This window comes from Tribolium castaneum, chromosome 8, assembly GCF_031307605.1.
Source record: "Tribolium castaneum strain GA2 chromosome 8, icTriCast1.1, whole genome shotgun sequence".
Lineage (NCBI taxonomy): Eukaryota > Metazoa > Arthropoda > Insecta > Coleoptera > Tenebrionidae > Tribolium > Tribolium castaneum.
Genome location: NC_087401.1, coordinates 15,891,564 through 15,914,548, shown reverse-complemented (window position 1 = coordinate 15,914,548; position 22,985 = coordinate 15,891,564). Strand labels below are relative to the sequence as shown.

At 32.7% G+C, this 22,985-nt stretch overlaps 3 protein-coding genes and 1 non-coding gene across 6 annotated transcripts; 1 reads left to right on the top strand and 3 right to left on the bottom strand.

The window, feature by feature from the left end:
• Window positions 1-4,464: 4,464 nt before the first annotated feature.
• On the top strand, window positions 4,465-7,124 carry LOC103313369 (uncharacterized). The gene is made up of 4 exons (XR_010335268.1): window positions 4,465-4,624; window positions 6,051-6,200; window positions 6,253-6,633; window positions 6,682-7,124. It is a non-coding gene; the product is annotated as an uncharacterized LOC103313369 (transcript).
• Window positions 7,125-7,883: 759 nt separating this feature from the next.
• LOC103313370 (immunoglobulin A1 protease autotransporter) lies at window positions 7,884-10,117 on the bottom strand. Of its 2 annotated transcripts, XM_008196444.2 has the most exons (10): window positions 9,799-10,117; window positions 9,683-9,751; window positions 9,571-9,630; window positions 9,464-9,517; window positions 9,354-9,413; window positions 9,235-9,297; window positions 9,123-9,188; window positions 9,028-9,066; window positions 8,921-8,983; window positions 7,884-8,873 (listed from the first exon to the last, which is right to left on the bottom strand). In XM_008196444.2, exons 1-10 carry the CDS (start codon window positions 9,897-9,899, stop codon window positions 7,970-7,972), a joined length of 1,479 nt encoding a protein of 492 aa, XP_008194666.1. In that variant the 5' UTR covers window positions 9,900-10,117; the 3' UTR covers window positions 7,884-7,969. The 2 variants fall into 2 exon arrangements, with proteins under 2 accessions (XP_008194666.1, XP_015836384.1); XM_015980898.1 differs by lacking the exon at window positions 9,683-9,751.
• A 154-nt stretch (window positions 10,118-10,271) lies between these two features.
• LOC663230 (uncharacterized) lies at window positions 10,272-16,952 on the bottom strand. The gene is made up of 9 exons (XM_015980777.2): window positions 16,693-16,952; window positions 16,518-16,610; window positions 13,117-13,264; window positions 12,856-12,989; window positions 12,344-12,642; window positions 11,168-11,300; window positions 10,875-11,112; window positions 10,702-10,835; window positions 10,272-10,652 (listed from the first exon to the last, which is right to left on the bottom strand). The coding sequence occupies exons 1-9, from the start codon at window positions 16,760-16,762 to the stop codon at window positions 10,333-10,335; spliced, it is 1,569 nt and encodes a 522-aa protein (XP_015836263.1). The 5' UTR covers window positions 16,763-16,952; the 3' UTR covers window positions 10,272-10,332.
• A 1,344-nt stretch (window positions 16,953-18,296) lies between these two features.
• rept (reptin) lies at window positions 18,297-22,981 on the bottom strand. 2 transcript variants are annotated; one of them, XM_015980845.2, is made up of 5 exons: window positions 22,904-22,981; window positions 22,073-22,458; window positions 19,317-19,708; window positions 18,693-19,268; window positions 18,297-18,643 (listed from the first exon to the last, which is right to left on the bottom strand). In XM_015980845.2, exons 1-5 carry the CDS (start codon window positions 22,907-22,909, stop codon window positions 18,615-18,617), a joined length of 1,389 nt encoding a protein of 462 aa, XP_015836331.1. In that variant the 5' UTR covers window positions 22,910-22,981; the 3' UTR covers window positions 18,297-18,614. The 2 variants fall into 2 exon arrangements, with proteins under 2 accessions (XP_015836331.1, XP_974401.2); XM_969308.4 differs by lacking the exon at window positions 22,904-22,981 and adding an exon at window positions 22,568-22,726.
• Between the last annotated feature and the right edge of the window lie 4 nt (window positions 22,982-22,985).

Below are 22,985 nucleotides of genomic sequence, written 5' to 3'. Positions count from 1 at the left end.
AATGTTTCTTTGCATTAAATTTTGAAGCCACTTTCATTCATTGAAATTAAAGAGAAAATTATTAAGTGGCAATAAATTGTTTGAGTGTTTGATTTTGTTTATAGTTACTGTATTTAAAACGAGTCACTCAAACTATGACTTTTCAACACCGTATTTAGAGCCGGTGTACACGACATTTTAATCGCAATTAAATTTTAACGAATTATTGGTTCGCGAAATAAATAAATAAATACGACACAACAATAAAATGGACGTACCTGTGTTTCGCTTCCACGTTGGCTACCGTTTGTAGCATAAAATAATAATAATAATAATAATAATAAAAAAGAAACCAAAAAAAAAAATGTTTCTTTGCATTAAATTTTGAGCAAGCCACTTTCATTCATTGAAATTAAAAGAAAAATTATTACGTGGCAATAAATTGTTTGAGTGTTTGATTTTGTTTATAGTTACTGTATTTAAAACGAGTCACTCAAACTATGACTTTTCAACACCGTATTTAGAGCCGGTGTACACGACATTTTAATCGCAATTAAATTTTAACGAATTATTGGTTCGCGAAATAAATAAATAAATACGACACAACAATAAAATGGACGTACCTGTGTTTCGCTTCCACGTTGGCTACCGTTTGTAGCATAAATAAATAATAATAATAATAATAATAAAAAAGAAACCAAAAAAAAATGTTTCTTTGCATTAAATTTTGAAGCCACTTTCATTCATTGAAATTAAAGAGAAAATTATTAAGTGGCAATAAATTGTTTGAGTGTTTGATTTTGTTTATAGTTACTGTATTTAAAACGAGTCACTCAAACTATGACTTTTCAACACCGTATTTAGAGCCGGTGTACACGACATTTTAATCGCAATTAAATTTTAACGAATTATTGGTTTGTGAAATAAATAAATAAATACGACACAACAATAAAATGGACGTACCTGTGTTTCGCTTCCACGTTGGCTACCGTTTGTAGCATAAAATAATAATAATAATAATAATAAAAAAGAAACCAAAAAAAATGTTTCTTTGCATTAAATTTTGAAGCCACTTTCATTCATTGAAATTAAAGAGAAAATTATTAAGTGGCAATAAATTGTTTGAGTGTTTGATTTTGTTTATAGTTACTGTATTTAAAACGAGTCACTCAAACTATGACTTTTCAACACCGTATTTAGAGCCGGTGTACACGACATTTTAATCGCAATTAAATTTTAACGAATTATTGGTTTGTGAAATAAATAAATAAATACGACACAACAATAAAATGGACGTACCTGTGTTTCGCTTCCACGTTGGCTACCGTTTGTAGCATAAAATAATAATAATAATAATAATAAAAAAGAAACCAAAAAAAAAAATGTTTCTTTGCATTAAATTTTGAAGCCACTTTCATTCATTGAAATTAAAGAGAAAATTATTAAGTGGCAATAAATTGTTTGAGTGTTTGATTTTGTTTATAGTTACTGTATTTAAAACGAGTCACTCAAACTATGACTTTTCAACACCGTATTTAGAGCCGGTGTACACGACATTTTAATCGCAATTAAATTTTAACGAATTATTGGTTTGTGAAATAAATAAATAAATACGACACAACAATAAAATGGACGTACCTGTGTTTCGCTTCCACGTTGGCTACCGTTTGTAGCATAAAATAATAATAATAATAATAATAAAAAAGAAACCAAAAAAAATGTTTCTTTGCATTAAATTTTGAAGCCACTTTCATTCATTGAAATTAAAGAGAAAATTATTAAGTGGCAATAAATTGTTTGAGTGTTTGATTTTGTTTATAGTTACTGTATTTAAAACGAGTCACTCAAACTATGACTTTTCAACACCGTATTTAGAGCCGGTGTACACGACATTTTAATCGCAATTAAATTTTAACGAATTATTGGTTTGTGAAATAAATAAATAAATACGACACAACAATAAAATGGACGTACCTGTGTTTCGCTTCCACGTTGGCTACCGTTTGTAGCATAAATAAATAATAATAATAATAATAATAATAATAATAATAAAGAAACCAAAAAAAAATGTTTCTTTGCATTAAATTTTGAAGCCACTTTCATTCATTGAAATTAAAGAGAAAATTATTAAGTGGCAATAAATTGTTTGAGTGTTTGATTTTGTTTAAAGTTACTGTATTTAAAACGAGTCACTCAAACTATGACTTTTCAACACCGTATTTAGCGCCGGTGTACTCAACATTTTATTTGCAATTAAATTTTAACCAATTATTCGTTTGTGAAATAAAAAATACACACACAAAAATAAAATGGACGTACCTGTGTATCGCTTCCACGTTGGCTACCGTTTGTAGCATTAAAAAAATTAAAAACAACGCCAAAAAAATTCTTTATTTGCATTAAACTTAGAGCAAGTGACTTTCATCGATTGAAATTAACGAGAAAATCAGTACGCGACGATAAATTGTTTGAGTGTTTTATTTATAGTTACTGAATTTAAAACGTGTCACTCAATCTATGACTTTTCAACACCGCATTTAAAAAATTAAAACGCACGTCTGCTACCGTTTGTAGCAAGACAATGAAAATAAATTAACCGCAAATGAAAAAAAAATGCACTGACCTTTGTCTTCTGTTCCGATGCCATCTTCTTCTTACACGGACCTACTGCAATAGAAGAAACAATGACATTAGAACAATGTGCCCTGTGTCCTTAAATTAGTTCAAAATTATTACAGATTTACTAGGACCGGTTTATAAAAAGCTCTGTTAAAATTTAATTCGGTGCTAAAATTTAAGAACGTGAATGCACTAATCAAGTTGCTTCAGTTTGGTCATGTGATCAGTTAATCACGCATTTAATTGCGAATATAACTAATGACGCCTCTATACACTGGTCCTTAATGTAATTTCCGAAAAATAAATCACTGCAAACTTACCCTTTAATCCGGATTGTTGTTTCCTTCTTGAAGACTCCATTGGCACTAACACACACAAACACTAACCGCGATCACCGAATTTAAAATTTAAACCGGAAAATTTTGATTTGCTCGAGCACACGTCCGTTCGCGACAACGGCAAGCAACAAACTGAATAATTAAACGAAACGGCTCAATAATTTAAATAAGCCGCCTCTTGCGCTCCCGAAGTGACCCGTGCCACTGCTCGATGCCGACTGAAGCGCTCTCGCCGCCTGCGCCGCACACCTAACCTCGGGACACGTCACGGATGTGACGTCACAAAAGTTTAAAACAGGTCATCACCAGAAATATTCACTGGCACAATTCGTCAAATTTAATTACATTCATACACAGAATTATTCAAAATAGAACAGTATTGATTTAGAAAAATTGATTATGACAAATGTATTTGTCGATAAACGTCTGAAATTAATAAAATTTTCGCAGTTATAATGGCAAAATGCTGCCAGTGTGAAATTTTGGTGCCAAAACTAGTAGTATCGCAATGCATACATCCACAAATTGTTTGTTTGATTTGTTTCGTTGAAAATTCGGTGGGTTCGAAAGTAGGGTTATGTTGTCACCTGCAAATGCCAAAATTTACATTTTTATGAATTGTGTCTCCATTTCTGCCCTTTCTGAGCGTTATGATAGGTTATTTAGGGCAGAAATACTACCTTGCGGCAAAAATTTATGTGCAATTGCCAGATAGAGACAAAAGTTCAGAAAGTAGGGTTAGGGTTATTGTGCTCTATTTTAAAGTGTTTAATTTTAATCTTAGTGCATTTTGTGTGCTTTTCTGCTCATTTAGAGCGTTATTAATTATTGTTGAGTATGTTTCAGGGCAGACACATTTACCTTGAGTCAACGACATAAACTTCAGTGAGATTTATTGAAATGTATGTAGGGCAAAATGTATAAAAGGGTGTTTAATCGTTTATAACGGGCGTGTTAACGTGTGTTGTTAAGTTTACCACGTAATAAAACATAAAGTACAACAACTTTTCTATGAAAGCATTTTGCAAAACTCTTTATCGTCATTTTCACTATTTTCCTCCTTGCCTTTGTGCAAACGAGCCGGTGATGTAAAATTTTGGCGTGAAAATTAGTGGTATTGCCACAAACTGTGTTAGTTTTAAGTCTCCAGAGAATTCGGTTTTGAAAGTGAGGTTATGTTATCATTTGGAAATGTAAAAATTTTCACTTTTATAAATTTTGTGTCCGTCTCTGCTCTTTTAGAGCATTATTAATTGTTATTGAATATGTTGTGGGCAGATAAATCTACCTTTGAGTCAACGACATAAACTTCAGTGTGATTTATTGAAATGTATATAGGGCAAAAATAAAACATTCAAACATTTTGATGAAAAAGCGTTTAATCGTTTATAAAGGGCGTGTTAAACAATAAAGGGGGTGAAAAAAAACAGTTTGCATTGCTTGAATACGAAAATAAAAAAATACAGTAAAGTTTTAATTTGTAATAGAAACACATGATTTACAATTATTTTGATAATTTTCCTGGTGTGAATTTGGCTGTAGAAAACGAGAATGGTGGGGAAATGGTGCGCAGTAATTGTCTGGTCGACTGTAATGTTTATGGTGTCAGCAACTGTGTTCTCTGACTTGTTTTTAACCTCTATTTTTGCAATTTTTAAGTGTTTTTACACAGTCTAGATGGGCTTTTGGTAAGTAATTTGCACTTTTATACGTCCCTTGACCGCCAAATGCTCAAATTTGCGTACTTTATTGCGAAATTACGTCGTTCACAAAGTGAGGTTATGTTGCAAGTTATTAATGCGATTATTGTTATCGTGAGCCCCCAGTGTATTTTTTTTATTATTTTTTTGTTATAAATTGTAAAAGTTGTTGCCAACCGCGTGACCAAAATCCCCAACGCCCAAACATCAATACTCAAGTTTGAGGTTAGGTTCCCCCAAACAAGCCCAAAAAATGTTCGGGGAATCGTCCATAAGTGGCGTAAAAGCGGAGGCAAGCCCCTCCACATTGATAGTCCAAGCCAAAGATTCGCTCCAGAACGGCTGCATGAAAAAGCCGTTCCGGTGCCCCCTTTGCGAGTACAAGACCGAGCGGCGGCGCTTGCTCTCGGACCATTTGGACGCCCATTTGGACAAACAGCGCCAGTACAAGTGCAAATATTGCGATTTTTTCTCGTTCCATAAGCGCGTCTTGTCGCTGCACCGAGCACAGTGCACTTTTGTGCAGAATAAAATTGCGTGCCCCCATTGCGAGTACGTGACGGCGAAACATCGCAGTTTGAAGAAACACATCGAGACGAAACATGTGCAAAATCGGGCGTTTCGTTGCCGGAAATGCCGGTTTAAGACTGAGAGTAGGGAGGAATTTGAAGTGCACAAGGTGGAGAGTCATGTAAAGGCGAAACTTTGTTACAAATGTGAGGAGTGCGAGTTTGAAAGTGCGAATAAATTGGGGCTGAAGAGGCATCAAAGGGGGCACAGGGTGGTTGTGGGGAAAGAGACCATTTATAAGTGCGATCTGTGTGATTACGAGTCGAAGTATAATCAGAATGTTGTGAGGCATAGGACGAAACATGTGGAGGAAGAAATCTTAAACGACTCATAAACTTTTTTAACGTACCTTGTATACTATTACCAAAGTTGGCCATGAACGCAATTAAAAATAAATTTCGAAAAAAAATTCTGTGTTTTTTTATCATCTTTATTTGCGTTGTTCAGACAAAAAAAAATGGGTGTTTTTTTTTCGAACACCTCTCGTAACTTATGTAAAATGCGTGTGGTAAAAAGAGTACATTATGGAATTATTTTAACTTAACATTTTTATAGTAAAAACTGTTTTTATTTTTTCTTTAGCTTCTGAAAAATAAATGTTAATTGGGATGTTTTTTTTTGTGACTATGTACAGGGTGTGTACTAAAAGTATTTTTTCTTTATTATATATATTAACAATTAAAATTCTTTAATTATTATTTAATGTGTATTCAGTTAATAATTGTTGTGGCTAGTGACATTTATTACGCATTTTTTTGCACAAAAAAAACATTTAAACATCGCTTTTTGAGCAGACCTCGTAGTTTACCTACTAGATTTTTTTAACAGATGTTTTTTTTTTCAGTTTTTTAGCGACTTTTACTTTATGAATTGTTTTAAATAAATATTTTATAATGAATAAGGACGGTTTTGCATTTGATCTCGACGTTCAAGAAGAAAATGATGAAGAACCTACGAGAAAAAATATAAAAACGGAACCGGAATCAGATGAAGAGTATATAGATATATATTTCCACATCTAGACACCCGTTAATTAAATTTTGTAGCGAAAATTACGAATTTGAAATTGGTTATGAAGAACACTACAAAATAAGTAAAGACGATTGTTTTGACAAACTATGTAAAATGGCGTCTGAAATCAAAATGGAGCCCGATGATAACTTGGCGACTGAAATACATATTGAACCTGTTTATAACCTTCCTGAAATCAAGATAGAATCTGACTGTAACTTGGCAACTGAAAACAAAATGGTTCCTGACACTGAAAACAAAATGGTACCTGACACTGAAAACAAAATGGTACCTGACATTAAAAACAAGGTGTCACCTGACACTAAAGGCCAAGACGACAAAATTACCATTAAACAAAAACCAAATATTGTGAAAAATGTAAAGATTGTCCCGAAGCTCGAGGAAAAAAAATCGAAGTACGGTACAGTTTGAATAAAATAAACAATAACAATTTTTTTTCACAGATCAACAACCACTTGCTTTAAAACCGCCGAGAGGAGGATTTTTAGGAAAAAACCGTCACAACATCTGCGCCGTCCATCGTTTTTTAACCGAAATAGGTATAACCGATTGCAAAACAGGTTTGATAACGTAATGTTTTCGAATAATCAAGCGAGGCCGTGCCCTTGGCAAACGCCAACTTTGACCGATCAAAACGTATTGATGCTTTTGTTATTAATGGCACCGCTTCAAAATTTGCCGCATTTTGATGTTGGCAGATGGCAAACGTATGTTACAATTTTGGAAGCTTTGAAGCGGTTAAAGGCACAAAATGCTAATTATGCGTCTAAGAGGAATAGTTTTAAACCGAGGAGATTTCTGTGAAATACGTTCAAATTTTTGTGTAATTTTTATTTATTATAACTGTACAAGCTACAAATTTATTAATAAAAGTATCTGATAAATACTGCTGGTGTGTTTTGATTGTGGTTACAGTTAATTTTTGCTTTAAAAGACTGCGTATAAATTAAGTATTAAAAAATTCATTTTTCATATTACAGGTTTCTATAAAAGTTTACTTTAGCACTCGACACCTAGATGCCACCACTTACACTTTTTTTATACATTAATTATAATTTCGTAGAATATTTAGAATTCAAAACAAGTTGAATAAAACTTAAGAACCGGAAAATATTTCGCATTTTCTGAATCACAAATTTCGTTAAATTTTTACAGAATGAAAAAAAAAATAAAATAAAATGCATAAGAAAAATAATTCTATAAAAGTTTCTAAAAATTCAGCAAAATTTGTGATTCAGAAAATTCCAAATATCTCCGTTCCCGTAGGAGTTAGAGGGGTGGTTCTGCCCTTTTGAAAACCCTACCGGCCCTTAGTATTTTTTCTGCGCTATCGAATAAAGGTGGTTTCATTTGCGTAACTCAATCAGGAAACGAAATACCGTTGCACGTTTTTAAATCATTAATCGGAGTAGATAATAATAAAGAGCCACAAAAGTTACGTATGCATGCAAAATTTCAAGTCGTTACGACAACGGGAACTGTCTTAAAATTCATTGCAAAATATGAGTGTTAATTTTGTATCATTTTTCTTCCAAACTTGTAAAGTTTGCTCTTAGGGCCTTGTAGGCCAAAAACGAAAAAATGAGTTTAGTGCTTTTTCAATTTTTAAGTAATTTTTTAGAAAATGTTTGCAATAAAAAACCAGTTTGATTTCGAAAAAAATTTAATCAGCTACAAAATTGCGAACAATACTGATATGACAACTGTGATACCACACATCTAAAAAAACAATCACGGCCCACTTTGTTTCTTCCCATTCAAGCTGAGGTACATATTAACCAACTGTGTTCCATAACACCGTCCCAAAAACGACGGCAACGTCTCACCTTGCACCGAATCCGGGTTAAAAACCCCATTCAAAAACTCTCCGATAATTTTACACGTGTCATTGATCGCATTTGGCACCGTTTCGGGAATCACCGGCGTTTCAGGCTGTTTCCTAGGCCTCCTAGACGGTGTTTTAGGCGTTTGCGCCGGCTGGTTTCTAGGTTTGCGCCCACGCGTTTTAGGTTGCGCCTTCGGTTTGCGCCCCCGCTTTGCCGGTTTTTCCCCCACATTGAAGTGATCTTGCACCCAATTGGTGGTTTTTGACTTGGGTGACGTTGTTGGAAGCGAGTGGAGTGATTCAGTTCGTTGTTTTTTCACCGGTGATTCGTTTTTCTTCTCTTTTAATTGCGAATCAAGCGAACGCTTCGAATTCGAACGAACGAAAAAATCAGACGTTCGTTTCGTGTCCTTCTGACCGTTTAGAAACAATATTTGCGGATCGGCGATTTTAACACCAGTTGGCGTCATGACAATTTTTTGTACACTTTTTGTTTTTTTATTGGGATTTTTCGAATTATTTTTTTTGGGGCGAATTGGCGTTTTTTTAGGCGGTGTTTGAAATTCGCTACTTGATGACGTCACGTTACGAACCAATGACCCACCAGAGGGCGCCACTTGATCCTCACTTAACAAATTTTTGAGTAATTTACCGATTGTTTCTTGTTCTTCTGGTGATTGGGCTGTGAGGAGTGACCTCAAAGCATCGCCAACTATCTCACCGTTGGTTTTTTTAACGCTAGTGTTTGGGGCAATTACAGGAACCTGTAATGCCGGCTGTGTTTCCCCTGATGTGGGAGGTGGTGCCAACCTTACGTAATTAAAAATACTAACAGTAAAAAAAATGAATCAACTTACCTTGTCTCTACTGTTTCTTTGAGACAATTAATTACGTCAGGTGACCTCACAGTTATAGCAGGCCTGGAAAATTAATTACAAAATTAAACAATCGAAAAATTAATTACCTTGTCACTGGGTCTGGAACTGTTTTTTCCACATTTTCGCTACAATTAATTAATTATTAATAAATTTACAGTAATGAATGAATTAATACACTTACTTATGAATTACTGAATTAATTATTTGTTTAACTATTTCCCTACCAACTGAAGTATTTTCACTTGTCCTAAATTAAATTAAATTAAAATTAATTAGAATCAATTATAACTTACTTATTGTTAATTTCAGGTTCAGTGTCATCTGGTATCACAATAACGTCTAATTCGCTTCTTTCACTGAAATTTAATTTAATTAATTTTCTTACGTAATTAATTAGTTTCAATTTTCGTACATGACTGGCGCCTTAATTTCAATCTTGGCGTCAACCAAGTCCTCGTCATTAGTCAAATTGCTGCAATTACGCACAATTAAATAATTAATCCCAATTAATTAAAAACTTACATCTCACAGATTGGTTCTTTCTTGACCTCACTTAAATCATCATCGGTCAAGTCGCTGTAATTAATTACGTCACAAGTGAGTTAAAATAAAGTAAATACAACACTTACATCACTTGTGGCTCTTTTTTCACTGAATAATTTGGTAAAAAATCACTCACAACACCGCTCCTAAAAATTTCAATTACTTATAATTTTACCAAAAAATCTCCAGGAAACTTACGTCCCAGACTCGTTAAGTTGAGTCCCATAATCGGGACAATTTTCTGTCTTAATTTCGCTCGTAAAAGGCCTGAATTTTGCAAATTTTTAATTCGTAAAAAAATAAAAAACACTTACAATTCCTCTTTTTTGAGACAAATGTTCGCTTTTGTTTGTTGTTCGTCGGCTTCGTGCACGTTTAACGTAAAATCCTCGTCGATTTTAATGTTTTTCCACATTTTTTGGGCTAGTTTTTGTCACACAACATAACCTCACTTTTGAGTTACGTTTTAAAAATTGAATGAAACACCAAGTTAACGGAAGTTTAAATAAGGAAATGAGTGTATATTTGTGGGATTCACTCAAATTGTGCCCAAATGGGCCTATTGACTGTATTTTTTAATGAGCAACAATTCGGTTACGGAAGCAACGCTTGGCCGAAAGCGCAAACGACCGAATTCGAATTCAAAATCATTGGCTAAGTGAATTTTCAAAATTAGTGTAACAAAAGGCCTGTAAAAGGATCAAAAAAACAATCCTATACTATTCGCTATTTCTACTGAATTGAAATTAGGAATGTTTCAGGGTGGTGATAAATTGTGTATACTTGGTTGCATAAGCAGTGTTTTTTGGTTTTATTAACAATAAATTACAGCAAATAAATTAAAAAATTCACAATTGTGCGTCCTGGTAACCTTCAAAAAGGTCACTGACCGGCACTCTCCTCAACACACTATCGAACAAAGCGGCAAAAACTCTCGTAAAACCCTCCTCAAGCAATGGTTTCAGCTCCTGGTAAACTTCTCGCCAGTTTTCATTCATGACCACGTTTAAATTACTTTCCAAAAATTTGTCCCCATTGTAGAGATTATTAAACTGCAGGGTGACGTGTTGGGGGTTCACATCTAGCGTACTGTTGGTGACCCTGAAATGTGTTTTTTCCTTCTTCTGGTACTGTTTCATGTAAAAAGTGTGCAAACACTTAACATTGTCTGGAAATTAATAATAAGACGAAAAAATTGTAAATTACTGGTTAATTACCCAAAACAATTGATCCGTTACCGTCCCCATAAATGGGCAAAATGGAAATCGAACCGTTAAAGTAATAATCAAAGTCGGCCCTGAGTTGCGGGGAAGCACAGCTCATTGTCAAAATCTTGCTCTCCAAATTCATACTGAATCAAATTGTTATAATTCCATTAAAACACACTTACTCGACTTTGTGGCAACTTATTTTATCAAACCCTCCAACCCGCAAGTTGGTGTAGTTTTGGTAAAACCCCAGAAGGCCGTCCCCGGGTGCTATAGTCATTTCGGGGATTACCAGAGGCTGGAGGCTGGGTAACCCGATTTTGCGCATCGGAGTTTTCAATTGTCTGATGGCGTCAGGGATGGCTTCGGCCAGGCATTGGTTCAAGTTGGCGTTAACGTTGCATTTTTTGAATGTCGGCGCTGGGGATTCCCCAAATTTTAGTTTTTTTGTTAGGGGGCGGTTTCGGGTACTTACGCAGTTTGCGCGCGTTTGCAAAACACAAAAACGAGAGAACTGCAAGGTGAAGTGACTTCATGGCGATATGGAGGCCCAGATTCGCGCGAATCTTTTCTTTTATATTAGTGATGGGATTCCAAACCAGTTTGGTCTTCCGTTATTGGCGCGAAATGTGGGACACTGGGTGAAAATCACTATGGAAATTTTGGGCTCTTTTGCCGATTTTCACCCAAAACATGTGCAAATTTTTGCGTTTTTTTTTGTAATTCATTCAAATAAAAAAATTAAAAGTTGGCAGCAGTGGAAAAATTTTGGCAGTGAGCAGTGCCGCCAACCATATTTAACTTGCACCAAGTAGATAAACTGGATAATTAACCATTGTTTTAATTTTTTATTTATTATTTGTGTGTGAATAAATTTTCGCATTTTTTACAACATTTCTTAGGCGCGACGTTAAATGCTTCCCTGCCCTCGATAATCCAGACAATATTTTTTCAAACAACCTGTTTCAAGGTTTGCACGCAAAAATACCATTATTTTCTTAAAAAAATCAGATTTTTCAATTAATATTTGACCCGGAACTAAGCGGTCAAGATCACTGCCAATAAAATTGTGACCTATTTTTTTCATTATTTATTGAATTTTGATTCAAATAAGGCGATAATAAGTTTCTGTGCCATCTCTAGAAAAATAATCTTTAGAAACTGCACTGTGTCCTCATTCAATAACAAAATGAGATGAACAGTTAGGTAATTTATTTAATTGAAAAAAGTTAATTGAGCTGTGCAGTAATACAGTTATGTTTAAACAAACAACACGAACCGCTTGTAAAATAGATTTTACCCATTTTTCGTGCACTTTTACTTTCACAGTTCTTTTGCATTAATTAGCATAATTAATTATAATTTCAAATTCGGTTTTTTGGATCTAAAAATAAATTCCAGGAGCATATCAACCAAGAAATAACATTGTAATTATTTCCTGGAGTTATTTGTTACAAGCACAAATTAATCGGTTCAAGTAGTTGAGGGTAGGCAACCCAACATTCACGCATCCGCGCGTATATCTGGTTGCCGGCATTAAAACACAACTTTTGCAAAAAACATTTATTCATCGATAAATATACAAAATTAAACAGTCTAGAACTACCACACTAGAAAAACTAAAACTTCGGTTTTATTAATTAATTTTTCACTCTAAAAATATGTCTTTGAGTGGTACACGTGTGAACACCCGATTGGCCAAATCTTTGAAAATGAGCCCAAAACTCTTCTCATAGCCGTCTCTGACGTCGGTAAAGACAGCATCCCAATTTTCGTTAATCACTCGGTTAATTTCGTTCCCGAGCCGATCATCACCATTAAATAAATTAGCAAAGTGGAATTTGACAATTTCAGGACGAAGGGTCACCTTGTAGTCCACCCACTTGAGGAAAGTCCGGCCCTTGCGTTCAAAGGGCTCGCCGATCAGCGTGTGATTGATTTTCGTATTCACTGCAAAACAATGTTGAAACAAAAGACAAAAATGCGCCGAAATTTTCAAGGTTGGCAGCGAATTCAAACAATGTACAGTGTACGACAAAAGTAAAGGGAATTTGACAGCGCCAACTTTGCGAATGCGAGGCACGCTTCTGTCGTGTCTACTTATGCAAGAAGGTTAAAAAACAAACACTTCCGAGTTAACAATGAAAAAATTTGCATACATACCTAAAGTGACATTGCAGGGTCCATTTCCGAAAACTGGAAGTAGCAAAACCCGTCCTTTCATATCATAGTCGGCCTCTAGTCGCAACATTGGCGTTACCGACTGGGCAAAGAGCATGTTTTGATCCAAGCTGGCCCTGCAAACGGCAAAACGTGCAAAAACCAAGCTTATAATTAGCTCATCCGCCCGAAAATATGATATTCGGAGTTTTAATTAAGTACAATTAACATGATAATAGTGAATCAGTTATGTAAAACGCTCACTTTTGACTTAAGACTTTGGATCCAGTCAGGCCGTGCAATTTGACATTTTTGAAGTTTTGTTGGACGTTTACAGGGCCGGATCCTTCGCCAATGACCAGCTCTGAAATAAGGAGGGGCTCGAAGGAGTCCAAACCAAGTTCAGGGGCACCTGAAATATGTGACATAATTGTGTGTTTGCGTAAAACGCTTATGTAATTGTTGGTCAATGTTAGAGGTGAAAAACATTGACAACATTTCGCAGAGGTTGAAGGGTCGACGGTGAAAGTCGATGATTTCTTGCGACAATATAGCCGACACTCGAACTGAATTCTTGTTTACTTGCGTTGCTTTTGAAGCCATGTGTACATTAGCGAAAAAATTGCAAAATTATTGTTTGATGAAAAATAACTTCACAATTAGTTATTTGCACTTACGAACATTACTTGTGTTGGTAAGTGTACTTAAAAAAATAGAAATATTTTAATAAATATGACTTGACGTTAATTTTACCCATGACGTAATTAAAATAAAAATAAAAAACAAAATTATTAAAACAATTATATATACAAAAAAAAACAACTTAAAATCTGTGAGTTACTATTTAATTAATTATTGCGAGTGTACTTAATAAAGTTTAAAAAATGTTCAAAATGAAAATCAATAGACAGCTAAGAAATAAAGTTAAATAAAATAAATACAATACCAAATATTTATATATTGACGTTTTCTGAACATTTTTTTTGGTTGTGGCTGTACCAAAAAAAATATTTTTGTCGATAGGTGTACTTAAAAATTAATAAATAAAATATTTCGTCAGTTTTTACAAATAAATGATTAAAATAAAAGCAAAAAAATATATATAATTTCAAGTACAGCGTGTACTATCATCAAAAAAACTCGCCATGAATTCTGTCGTTAACTGTAGGTACCAAAAAATTAAACAATTTTTTATTAAGTCTTGTTCTTGTTTATACTTTTTTACGTTCCTTTTGTCGATAAGTGTACAGAAAAAAAGTCTGTTTATTTAAGGTATTTTGCCAATAAAATAATTTAAATAATATAAAAAAATTAAATAAAAAAAATAACTCTCATCAAGAAAACTCGACATAAGTTCTGCCATTAACTGTACCAAAAAATTAAATAATTTTTTATTAATTCTTGTTGTTTATATTTTTTTACGTTCCTTTTGTCGATAAGTGTACAGAAAAAAAGACTGTTTATTTAAGGTATTTTGACAATGTTTTGACAATAAAAAAATTTAAACAATATAAAAAAAAATTTAAATAAAAAAAAACTCTATCATCAAGAAAACTCGACATAAGTTCTGCCATTAACTGTACCAAAAAAATTAAATAATTTTTTATTAATACTTGTTGTCTATATTTTTTTACGTTCCTTTTGTCGATAAGTGTACAGAAAAAAAGACTGTTTATTTAAGGTATTTTGACAAAGTTTTGACAATAAAAAAATTTAAATAATATAAAAAAAATTAAATAAATAAAAAATAACTCTATCATCAAGAAAACTCGACATAAGTCTGCCATTAACTGTACCAAAAAATTAAATAATTTTTTATTAATACTTGTTGTCTATATTTTTTTACGTTCCTTTTGTCGATAAGTGTACAGAAAAAAAGACTGTTTATTTAAGGTATTTTGACAAAGTTTTGCCAATAAAAAAATTTAAATAATATAAAAAAAATTTAAATAAAAAAAAATAACTCTATCATCAAGAAAACTCGACATAAGTTCTGCCATTAACTGTACCAAAAAATTAAATATTTTTTTATTAATTCTTGTTGTTTATATTTTTTTACGTTCCTTTTGTCGATAAGTGTACAGAAAAAAAGACTGTTTATTTAAGGTATTTTGATAAAGTTTTGACAATAAAAAAATTTAAATAATATAAAAAAAATTTAAATAAAAAAATAACTCTATCATCAAGAAAACTCGACATAAGTTCTGCCATTAACTGTACCAAAAAATTAAATATTTTTTTATTAATTCTTGTTGTTTATATTTTTTTACGTTCCTTTTGTCGATAAGTGTACAGAAAAAAAGACTGTTTACTTAAGGTATTTTGACAAAGTTTTGACAATAAAAAAATTTAAATAATATAAAAAAAAATTAAATAAAAAAAATAACTCTATCATCAAGAAAACTCGACATAAGTTCTGCCATTAACTGTACCAAAAAATTAAATATTTTTTTATTAATTCTTGTTGTTTATATTTTTTTACGTTCCTTTTGTCGATAAATGTACAGAAAAAAAGACTGTTTATTTAAGGTATTTTGACAAAGTTTTGACAATAAAAAAATTTAAACAATATAAAAAAAATTTAAATAAAAAAAATAACTCTATCATCAAGAAAACTCGACATAAGTTCTGCCATTAGCTGTACCACAAAATTAAATAATTTTTTATTAAGTCTTGTACTTGTTTATAATTTTTTACGTTCCTTTTGTCGATAAGTGTACAGAAAAAAAGACTGTTTATTTAAGGTATTTTGACAAAGTTTTGACAATAAAAAAATTTAAATAAAAAAAATAACTCTATCATCAAGAAAACTCGACATAAGTTCTACCATTAACTGTACCAAAAAATTAAATATTTTTTTATTAATTTTTGTTGTTTATATTTTTTTACGTTTCTTTTGTCGATAAGTGTACAGAAAAAAAGACTGTTTATTTAAGGTATTTTGATAAAGTTTTGACAATAAAAAAATTTAAATAATATAAAAAAAATTAAATAAAAAAAATAACTCTATCATCAAGAAAACTCGACATAAGTTCTACCATTAACTGTACCAAAAAATTAAATATTTTTTTATTAATTCTTGTTGTTTATAGTTTTTTACGTTCCTTTTGTCGATAAGTATACAGAAAAAAGACTGTTTATTTAAGGTATCTTGACAAAGTTTTGACAATAAAATTTAAATAAAATAAAAAAAAATAAATAAAAAAAATAACTATCATCAAGAAAACTCGACATAAGTTTTGCCATTAACTGTACCAAAAAATAAAATCATTATTTATTCTAGTTTTCACTTTTTTACATTATTTTTGTCGATTAATGCACTTAATTAAAAAAAAAACTAATTAAAAACTAGTCTTTGACAAATAGAAATTAATGAAACATGAAAAAAACAAAATAATTAATTTACAAACCGGATTGAATTTGTACAATTTCGAAAATTTTAATAAAAAATGCATCAAAATACCCGAAAATACGAAAAAAATAACACCACTTAAAAAAATTACGACATTGCTTTTGAACTTTTGTGTACAATGTAATGTTTTAATGCGAGAAAGTGTCTAATTAATTTGGACATTTTTTCAAATAACACATAAAACGTGAGTTATTTGTGCCAAAAAAATCGGAATGTACAGTGTAGGGCAAAGCTAAAGTCGCAAAAAAATTACCATTTTTCAACTGATGTATGGCGTCCTCGATGTTGACGACGAGACAGTCATCAAATTTCGGGTCACTTTTGTGGCAGCGTTTGAACGTGCTTGCTGTAAAAAATCGTCGGATCAAATGATACATAATTAAGGCAATTATCGAATTTTTTCGAATTGTGTAATTTCAGCGACTTACGTAATTTGGCGGCATGTGTGGCAAAACCTGCAACGAGCAGTAAAAGAACGGTGACACAAAAACGACCCATAGTTCACACAATAATAATCCACAAGTGAAGGTAGTTTTTACTTCAGACTGAGAAGTAATACCAACTTGGGCTCGGTTGAGGGGGAAATCCTAGCGCTATGTTCCACTTTGACTCTTTTATACTGAAATAGAGCCGCGCACACTTGGACGAAACCGCGACGTCAACACACACACGAGAGAAAAAAAATAACTAATGACAATAATAACGCAAGAGACTTTGTGTCATTACATGCGAAATAAACTAAAGTCAATAAAAATCCAACTTCTTGCAGAAAACAATTCGTTTTCAATGTTTATAACTGCATTCAATTTGCATAAAAATGGACATTAGCTAATTAACGCTTTATTTCCCCTAAAAGGAATTATTACTCAAGCCATGTAAACAATTCAACTGACTCATTTCTGCAACATACTGGTTATTTTGAAAATTTTTTGCTGCGCCACTCGCATTCGGCTCGTCCCACAAATTATTATATTTCGATATTTAAATGTCCCTAGGTTTCGGATAAAAAATCCCCAAATTCCGAAATATTTTTGACCTTTTTTCTTTCTACAGGGTTAGTCTGCTAAAAGTATTTTTTACTATATCTCAAAAACTAATACCTTTTTTTCTACTCTTCTTTATAAATAATAATGTTTTTTGACTAGTGATCCTATTTTTAATAAAAAACAACTCATTTAAATATTTTTGACCTTTTTATCTGTCTACAGGGTTAGTCTGCAAGAAGTATTTTTAGCTATATCTTAAAACCTAATACCTTGTTTTTTCTACTTTTCTTTATAATTAATATTAATTAGTCGAAGTTTTATAAATTCTAGTGCTTCTATAAAATATCTATACTTAAATAATTTTTTGAATAAAAAATTTGATATCTTGATTTTTTTATTTTAATTTTTTTAATGAATTATTTCCTGTGGCTAGTAACATTGTATCGTATGTTTTAAAACTACAATAATTTTTCTTATAAAAAAATTCTGAAAAAATATACATGTATACGAAAAATATAAATAGCATATTCTGAATTCTGCATGATTGTTAGTTTTTGGGAAATAGTAAAAATAAACCTTGAGCAGTTTTATTTTGTAAAAAGAAAAAAATATACAAAAACTAGATCAAAATAAGAAAAAAAAAATATAAAAAATAGATCAAAAAAAAAAAAAGAAATTGGAATTAAAAATTAAAAAAAATAAAAGAAAATAAGAAATTTCTCGCACTTGTCTTTGTGTCCTTATTTTGCCTAGGGGATAAAAATTCCCCTAGATCTACGTCTGGCAACCCTGATTTGGGCAAAAACTTGACATTTGCGGGTCATTGACCCGCCAAGTTGCCAACATTACAAAGATGTTTCAATCAAATTCCTCAATCGTTACGTAATTTCAACATTCCCTATGTTTTTTCTTAAATTACGCACTTAACTGGATTAGAAAAATGATTAATGACCCAAAACTGGGTTAAGTTCTTTGTCATTTCGTGCGACTTTACAAATTAAACACATGTTGTAACACGTCGTAAGGTCGAAAAATCATAAAACAACTTGTTAATTAAATATTTTATTCAAAAAATACACAAACTTACATAATAACGGAATTATGTAAACATGTCAAGTGTGACACTTTGATTCGAGAAGATTAAGGAAACGTCAAAAATTTGACTCGAAATTGCCGTTTCCCCCAATTATTTCGCATGAAACAACATCATGGAAATTTCTCAACACACACCTGAATATTTCACCATTCACCCGATCTAGAACGCGATGCAATTAACTAAAAAAAAAAAAACCGAAAAAAATGGCGGGAAATCCAACTGTCAATAAAATTCCCGGGTCAAGTGTCACAAGGCAAAGGTAACGCGATTAAGTCGTGTCCATTTCGATCGCGTCATCTGGAAAACAAAAAATAACAATCGCTGCCTCCATCTCACTCCAACACACCTTCATTGAACATAAACTCCTGTTGGTACTCCTTGAGAAATTGAACCGAGCGCCCTTCATCGAAAAACAATTGATACGCCCTCTTGATGTCCTCAACATCGACTTCGGGGGCTTTGCGCTTGCGCGCAATTAAACTTGACGTCATGATCAACTGCATGCCGTAGCGCAGTGACGTTTCTTTCGAAATTCGTGTCAAAACAGTCAGTGCGTTGTCAGACATTTGACAGTCTTCCTCCTCGCAACGGATGCTCAAAATCTCGCGCAACTCCTTCTCATCGTAGGGTGCCGTGGGCACGATGATCATGCGATCGAGCAAATCGAGGGGAATCCCATGCGGCGATTTGTAATTGGTGCCACGGATGCGTGTGATTCCCCGATTGGTCGCCATGATGACAATCGGCGCCATTTCGTTTTCGAGCGCGCGATTCAAAAACGAGAAACACTCGATATCGAGCATGTGGACCTCGTCGATGAAAAGCACCCCGGGGATCATTTCCGCCTTGCCCTCCTCGCGCCATTCGGCCACTTTTCCGTTGATTTGCTCGCGAACTTCCGGCTTGATTTCGCCGGTGTCGCCTGAAAGTCGGTAAAGTAGGGAACTTTAAGCGGCGATTGGGTAATTACCCGAAAAAAGGGCGAGGAAGCCGTGCGTGCGACTGTTGATGACGTCGATTTCGTGCAAGGTCACTGTGTGAACGACTTCCTTCCGCTTTTGGAGTTCGCCTTCGGGACATTGAACGAAACGAGTTTGCTGGCCAGTGGCGTCGTAGTCTCGGGCACGTGCGAAAGAGCGTCCAAGACGCGATATTTTGCCGGTGGCTTTGTCAATTGTTATCACGTCGCCTGATTGAACCTTCTCTTTCAATAACGAATCGATCATTTTGCCACCGAGGTCGTAGACGGTTTCCATTTCCGTTGTTTTGAGGATTAGTTTACCTACTTTTGTACCAACGCCGGTGGCAGGACGTTCGATTTGTACTTCGACGACTTCACCTTCGATTATTTCGCTCTCCTCCCTTTGGTTGGGGAAAAAAAAGCATCGGTCTCACACTTGATGGTGAAAGTTGGGTGATATTAAGGCGCAATAATGTGGCAAAAAAAGCGTTTCGTAAGGATTGTAATTCAAAGCAAATGATTAAGAACGAACAAAGCGTGGTTTATTATTGAATAGAGGTTTAAAGACGTTTCCGTTTAGGAGAAATCGGAAAAAGAAAAAAAGGTAAACAAAGCACACTATTATAATAAGAGAAATCAAAAATAAGCACAAATTAAGAAAGGAATAAAAGAATAAAGTACAATACAAAAAAAAAATGTTGTAGAAATGAATTTAATAAATAAATCGATACAAAATAACGAAAACGGGAAAAAGAATAAATAAAATATGGACGAAAAAATGTAATTAACAAATGATTATAATAGAAGAATAAAAGGTGAGCAAACAAAAAAATTAATAAAATATATGTTTAATAAAATTGGAAAATAAAAAAAAATCGTTGCAAACTCTTAGGAAAGAGAAAAGGCGAAATAAAAGATAAATGTGAACCAAAAAATTAAGTTAACAAAATTCAAAAGTGAGGTCAAATTATTACAAAAGAAAGAACAAAATAAAAAAATTATAAAATTTTCTTATTCCCTCTGTTTGTGGAGATTGAAAATAACTGAAAAATTGAATTTTTTTTACACTTTTATTGTTTATTCATAAAGTTGAAGTCGCTTTAACTCTTAAAGTTCATAACGTTACTTTAACATTATGAATAAACGGTAATTTTTTCGATTTTTTAATTATTCCCAATTTCCACGAATAAATCAACAAAGACAGACTAAAAAAATAAAATAAACATTGAAAAACGAAAATAATTTGGAAAATAAATTTGATAAAATAAATCAAAAATAAGTGAAATTAGGAAACGCCTACAAGAAACAAGAAATAAAATATAAAAAAATCCAAGAATTTAATACATAAATCGATACGAAATAACGAAAACCAAAATACGAAAAAATAATATGTAGACACAAAAACCTAATTAACAAATAACAAAAAAATGTATAGAAAATAAAGAGAAAATGTGTTAAATAAAAGTGGAAAATAAAACATAAATGTGAACCAAAAAAATAAGTTAAAAAAGCAAATGCCCATTTTTTTCAAGCTTTTAATTTTTTTTTCTCCATGAATAAATTAAAAAAGACAAAATAAAATTAAAAAATTAAAAAAAAACTGGTAAAACAAAACATAATATAGCGATCCCAAAAGTGACGGACCACTAATAAAAAACTTTCAGTTAAACTGTTAAACATAAAAATAAATTTAGTTTTTTCTTTAATTTTATATATTTTTTTTCAAAGTAAATAACCATCTTTTCTAATCTTGTCGGGTGTAATTTATTGTCAAACCTGCTAGTTTATTAAACGTTTTCATATTTATATTTGAAAATGAACTATAAAATTAAATTACCAACATATATTATAAAAAAACAAAATTAGTATAACAAAAAATTAAAATCGTCGCAAAACCAAAAAAATAAAATTACTTAAAAAATATGGTTCAAGTCCAAAGAATTACGGGAGAGTGAAAAACATCAATAATAAAATAAACGAAAAAAGAAATAACACAAAAAAGAAAAAAAACCTCTTGTAACAAATTAAAAAAATAAAAAAAATCAAGAGAAAGCAAAAAAAATGAAAAGAAAGCAAAAAAAAACAGAATAAGAAGCACACAAAAGTAAAAAAAATCCGTTGTAGAAAATCAACGAAATAGAAAAAGTAGATTCTTTCCATTTCGAAAATATTTTTTTATTAAAATAACCCTCAATATTGAATATTGAATATTGAAAAATTAGAGAATTCATCACTAAATTTTGCAAAATAAATTCCGAGACACACTGTTTTGTTTTTTTTCTTGTAAATCTTTGTTCCCGAAAAAAAAACACGGGGAAAAATTTTTTAAGCTTAACAAACGACTAAATTAGAAAAAAAAATATTTTTTAACAGATTTCTAAATCAATAAAAACTATAAATTCAAAGTTTCAGAAGTTAGTATATAGGCAACCAACAATACACCGACTATAGTATTTCAATTTTTTTTGACATTTTTATACCGGGTGACTACTGAAAAGCCATTAGCACTTTATACATTCGCTGTTAAGGCTAAATGATTCTTGATATTAATCATTTATTGTTAAATAATTTTATTTTTTGTGGTTTTGTAATTTATATATTTTGTAGAAAAAAATTTTTCGTTAAATAAATAAATAAATAAATAAAACGGATCTTGTCGTCAGTTTTGTGATAAATCTGAACTCTTAATTCATAAAACAAGCGCAGTATTGCCAAATAATTCCCCCATACAATTCATCACAGTCACCCGGTATTCCAGCACTTACTTGATCCGCACCCCGATACTCTTCCTAATCGCCTGCGTCAGCGCCTCCGTCTTGCTCATCTCCAGCGAGTAAATCTCCGAGCCTGCCATGCTCGTAAAGGGGGTGTCCTGCCCCAGGGCGGCGGCCAGAGCCGTCGCAATGGCCGTTTTCCCCGTCCCCGGTTGCCCCGCCAAAAGCACGGCCCGACCAGCAATCCGCCCCTCCCTCACCATCTTCAAGACAATCCCGATAGCCCTCCTGGCAGACACCTGCCCCACCATCCCTTGCGAGACATGCCGGGCCTCGAGACTCTCATCCAGACCCAGCCCCCGGATGTGGGAGTGGGCCCCAATGCGCTCCACGCGCGTGGTTTCACGCACTTCGGCGATTTTTGCAGCGGCGGCGCTCTGCGAAAGTGGGGTTAGGGTCAGCAAACGCCGCAAAAACGACACAAATGCGATAATGTTATCAGCAAAAGGGTGTTTTTAACGAGATAAGGGAGAATGGGGTACTTACAGCCATTGGGGTTGTGGTTTTTGCGGCTTTTTTGCGTTTTTATGCACAATTTTAAAGGAAATGCAAAAACAATGGAGGGACGCGGTACCAACGTAACTGCGAAAATCACCAGAAAAAGTGTACCCACTTCGTAATTTAATTAATTAAGCATAATTATTATATTAATTTTACTCGAAACACATAATTAAATTAAATAATTCGTCGGGAAAAAAGTTTTATGTGACAAAAACGTCCCAAACTTGAAATTTTTGTAATACCAACTGTGTAACTTCTGTATTAAAAATTGTTTTTTGTGGGCTTTTTTCATTAATAAATGATTGTTTTGTTAATACTTACAGCCATAGCACTGCCACAATTAACCCAAACTTTGAATTAATTAATTGAAATAATTGATCAAACACTGGGCCCTTCAAACAAA

What these genes read in the sequence shown, in the direction of transcription:
- LOC663230 (XM_015980777.2), bottom strand. Translation starts at nt 16,762, where the DNA reads ATGGGTCGTTTTTGTGTCACCGTTCTTTTACTGCTCGTTGCAGGTTTT. An exon ending in CACACATGCCGCCAAATTAC is followed by an intron (nt 16,611 to 16,692) that starts GTAAGTCGCTGA and finishes GATTTTTTACAG; the next exon opens with CAAGCACGTTCAAACGCTGC. An exon ending in TCAAAGACATATTTTTAGAG is followed by an intron (nt 11,301 to 12,343) that starts TGAAAAATTAAT and finishes CAATAACGGAAG; the next exon opens with ACCAAACTGGTTTGGAATCC.
- rept (XM_015980845.2), bottom strand. An exon ending in CTTCCTCGCCCTTTTTTCGG is followed by an intron (nt 19,269 to 19,316) that starts GTAATTACCCAA and finishes ACCGACTTTCAG; the next exon opens with GCGACACCGGCGAAATCAAG. An exon ending in GGAGTTTATGTTCAATGAAG is followed by an intron (nt 18,644 to 18,692) that starts GTGTGTTGGAGT and finishes TTTGTTTTCCAG; the next exon opens with ATGACGCGATCGAAATGGAC.
- LOC103313370 (XM_008196444.2), bottom strand. Translation starts at nt 9,899, where the DNA reads ATGTGGAAAAACATTAAAATCGACGAGGATTTTACGTTAAACGTGCAC. An exon ending in TGTCTCAAAAAAGAGGAATT is followed by an intron (nt 9,752 to 9,798) that starts GTAAGTGTTTTT and finishes TGCAAAATTCAG; the next exon opens with GCCTTTTACGAGCGAAATTA. An exon ending in GTTCCAGACCCAGTGACAAG is followed by an intron (nt 8,984 to 9,027) that starts GTAATTAATTTT and finishes TTAATTTTCCAG; the next exon opens with GCCTGCTATAACTGTGAGGT.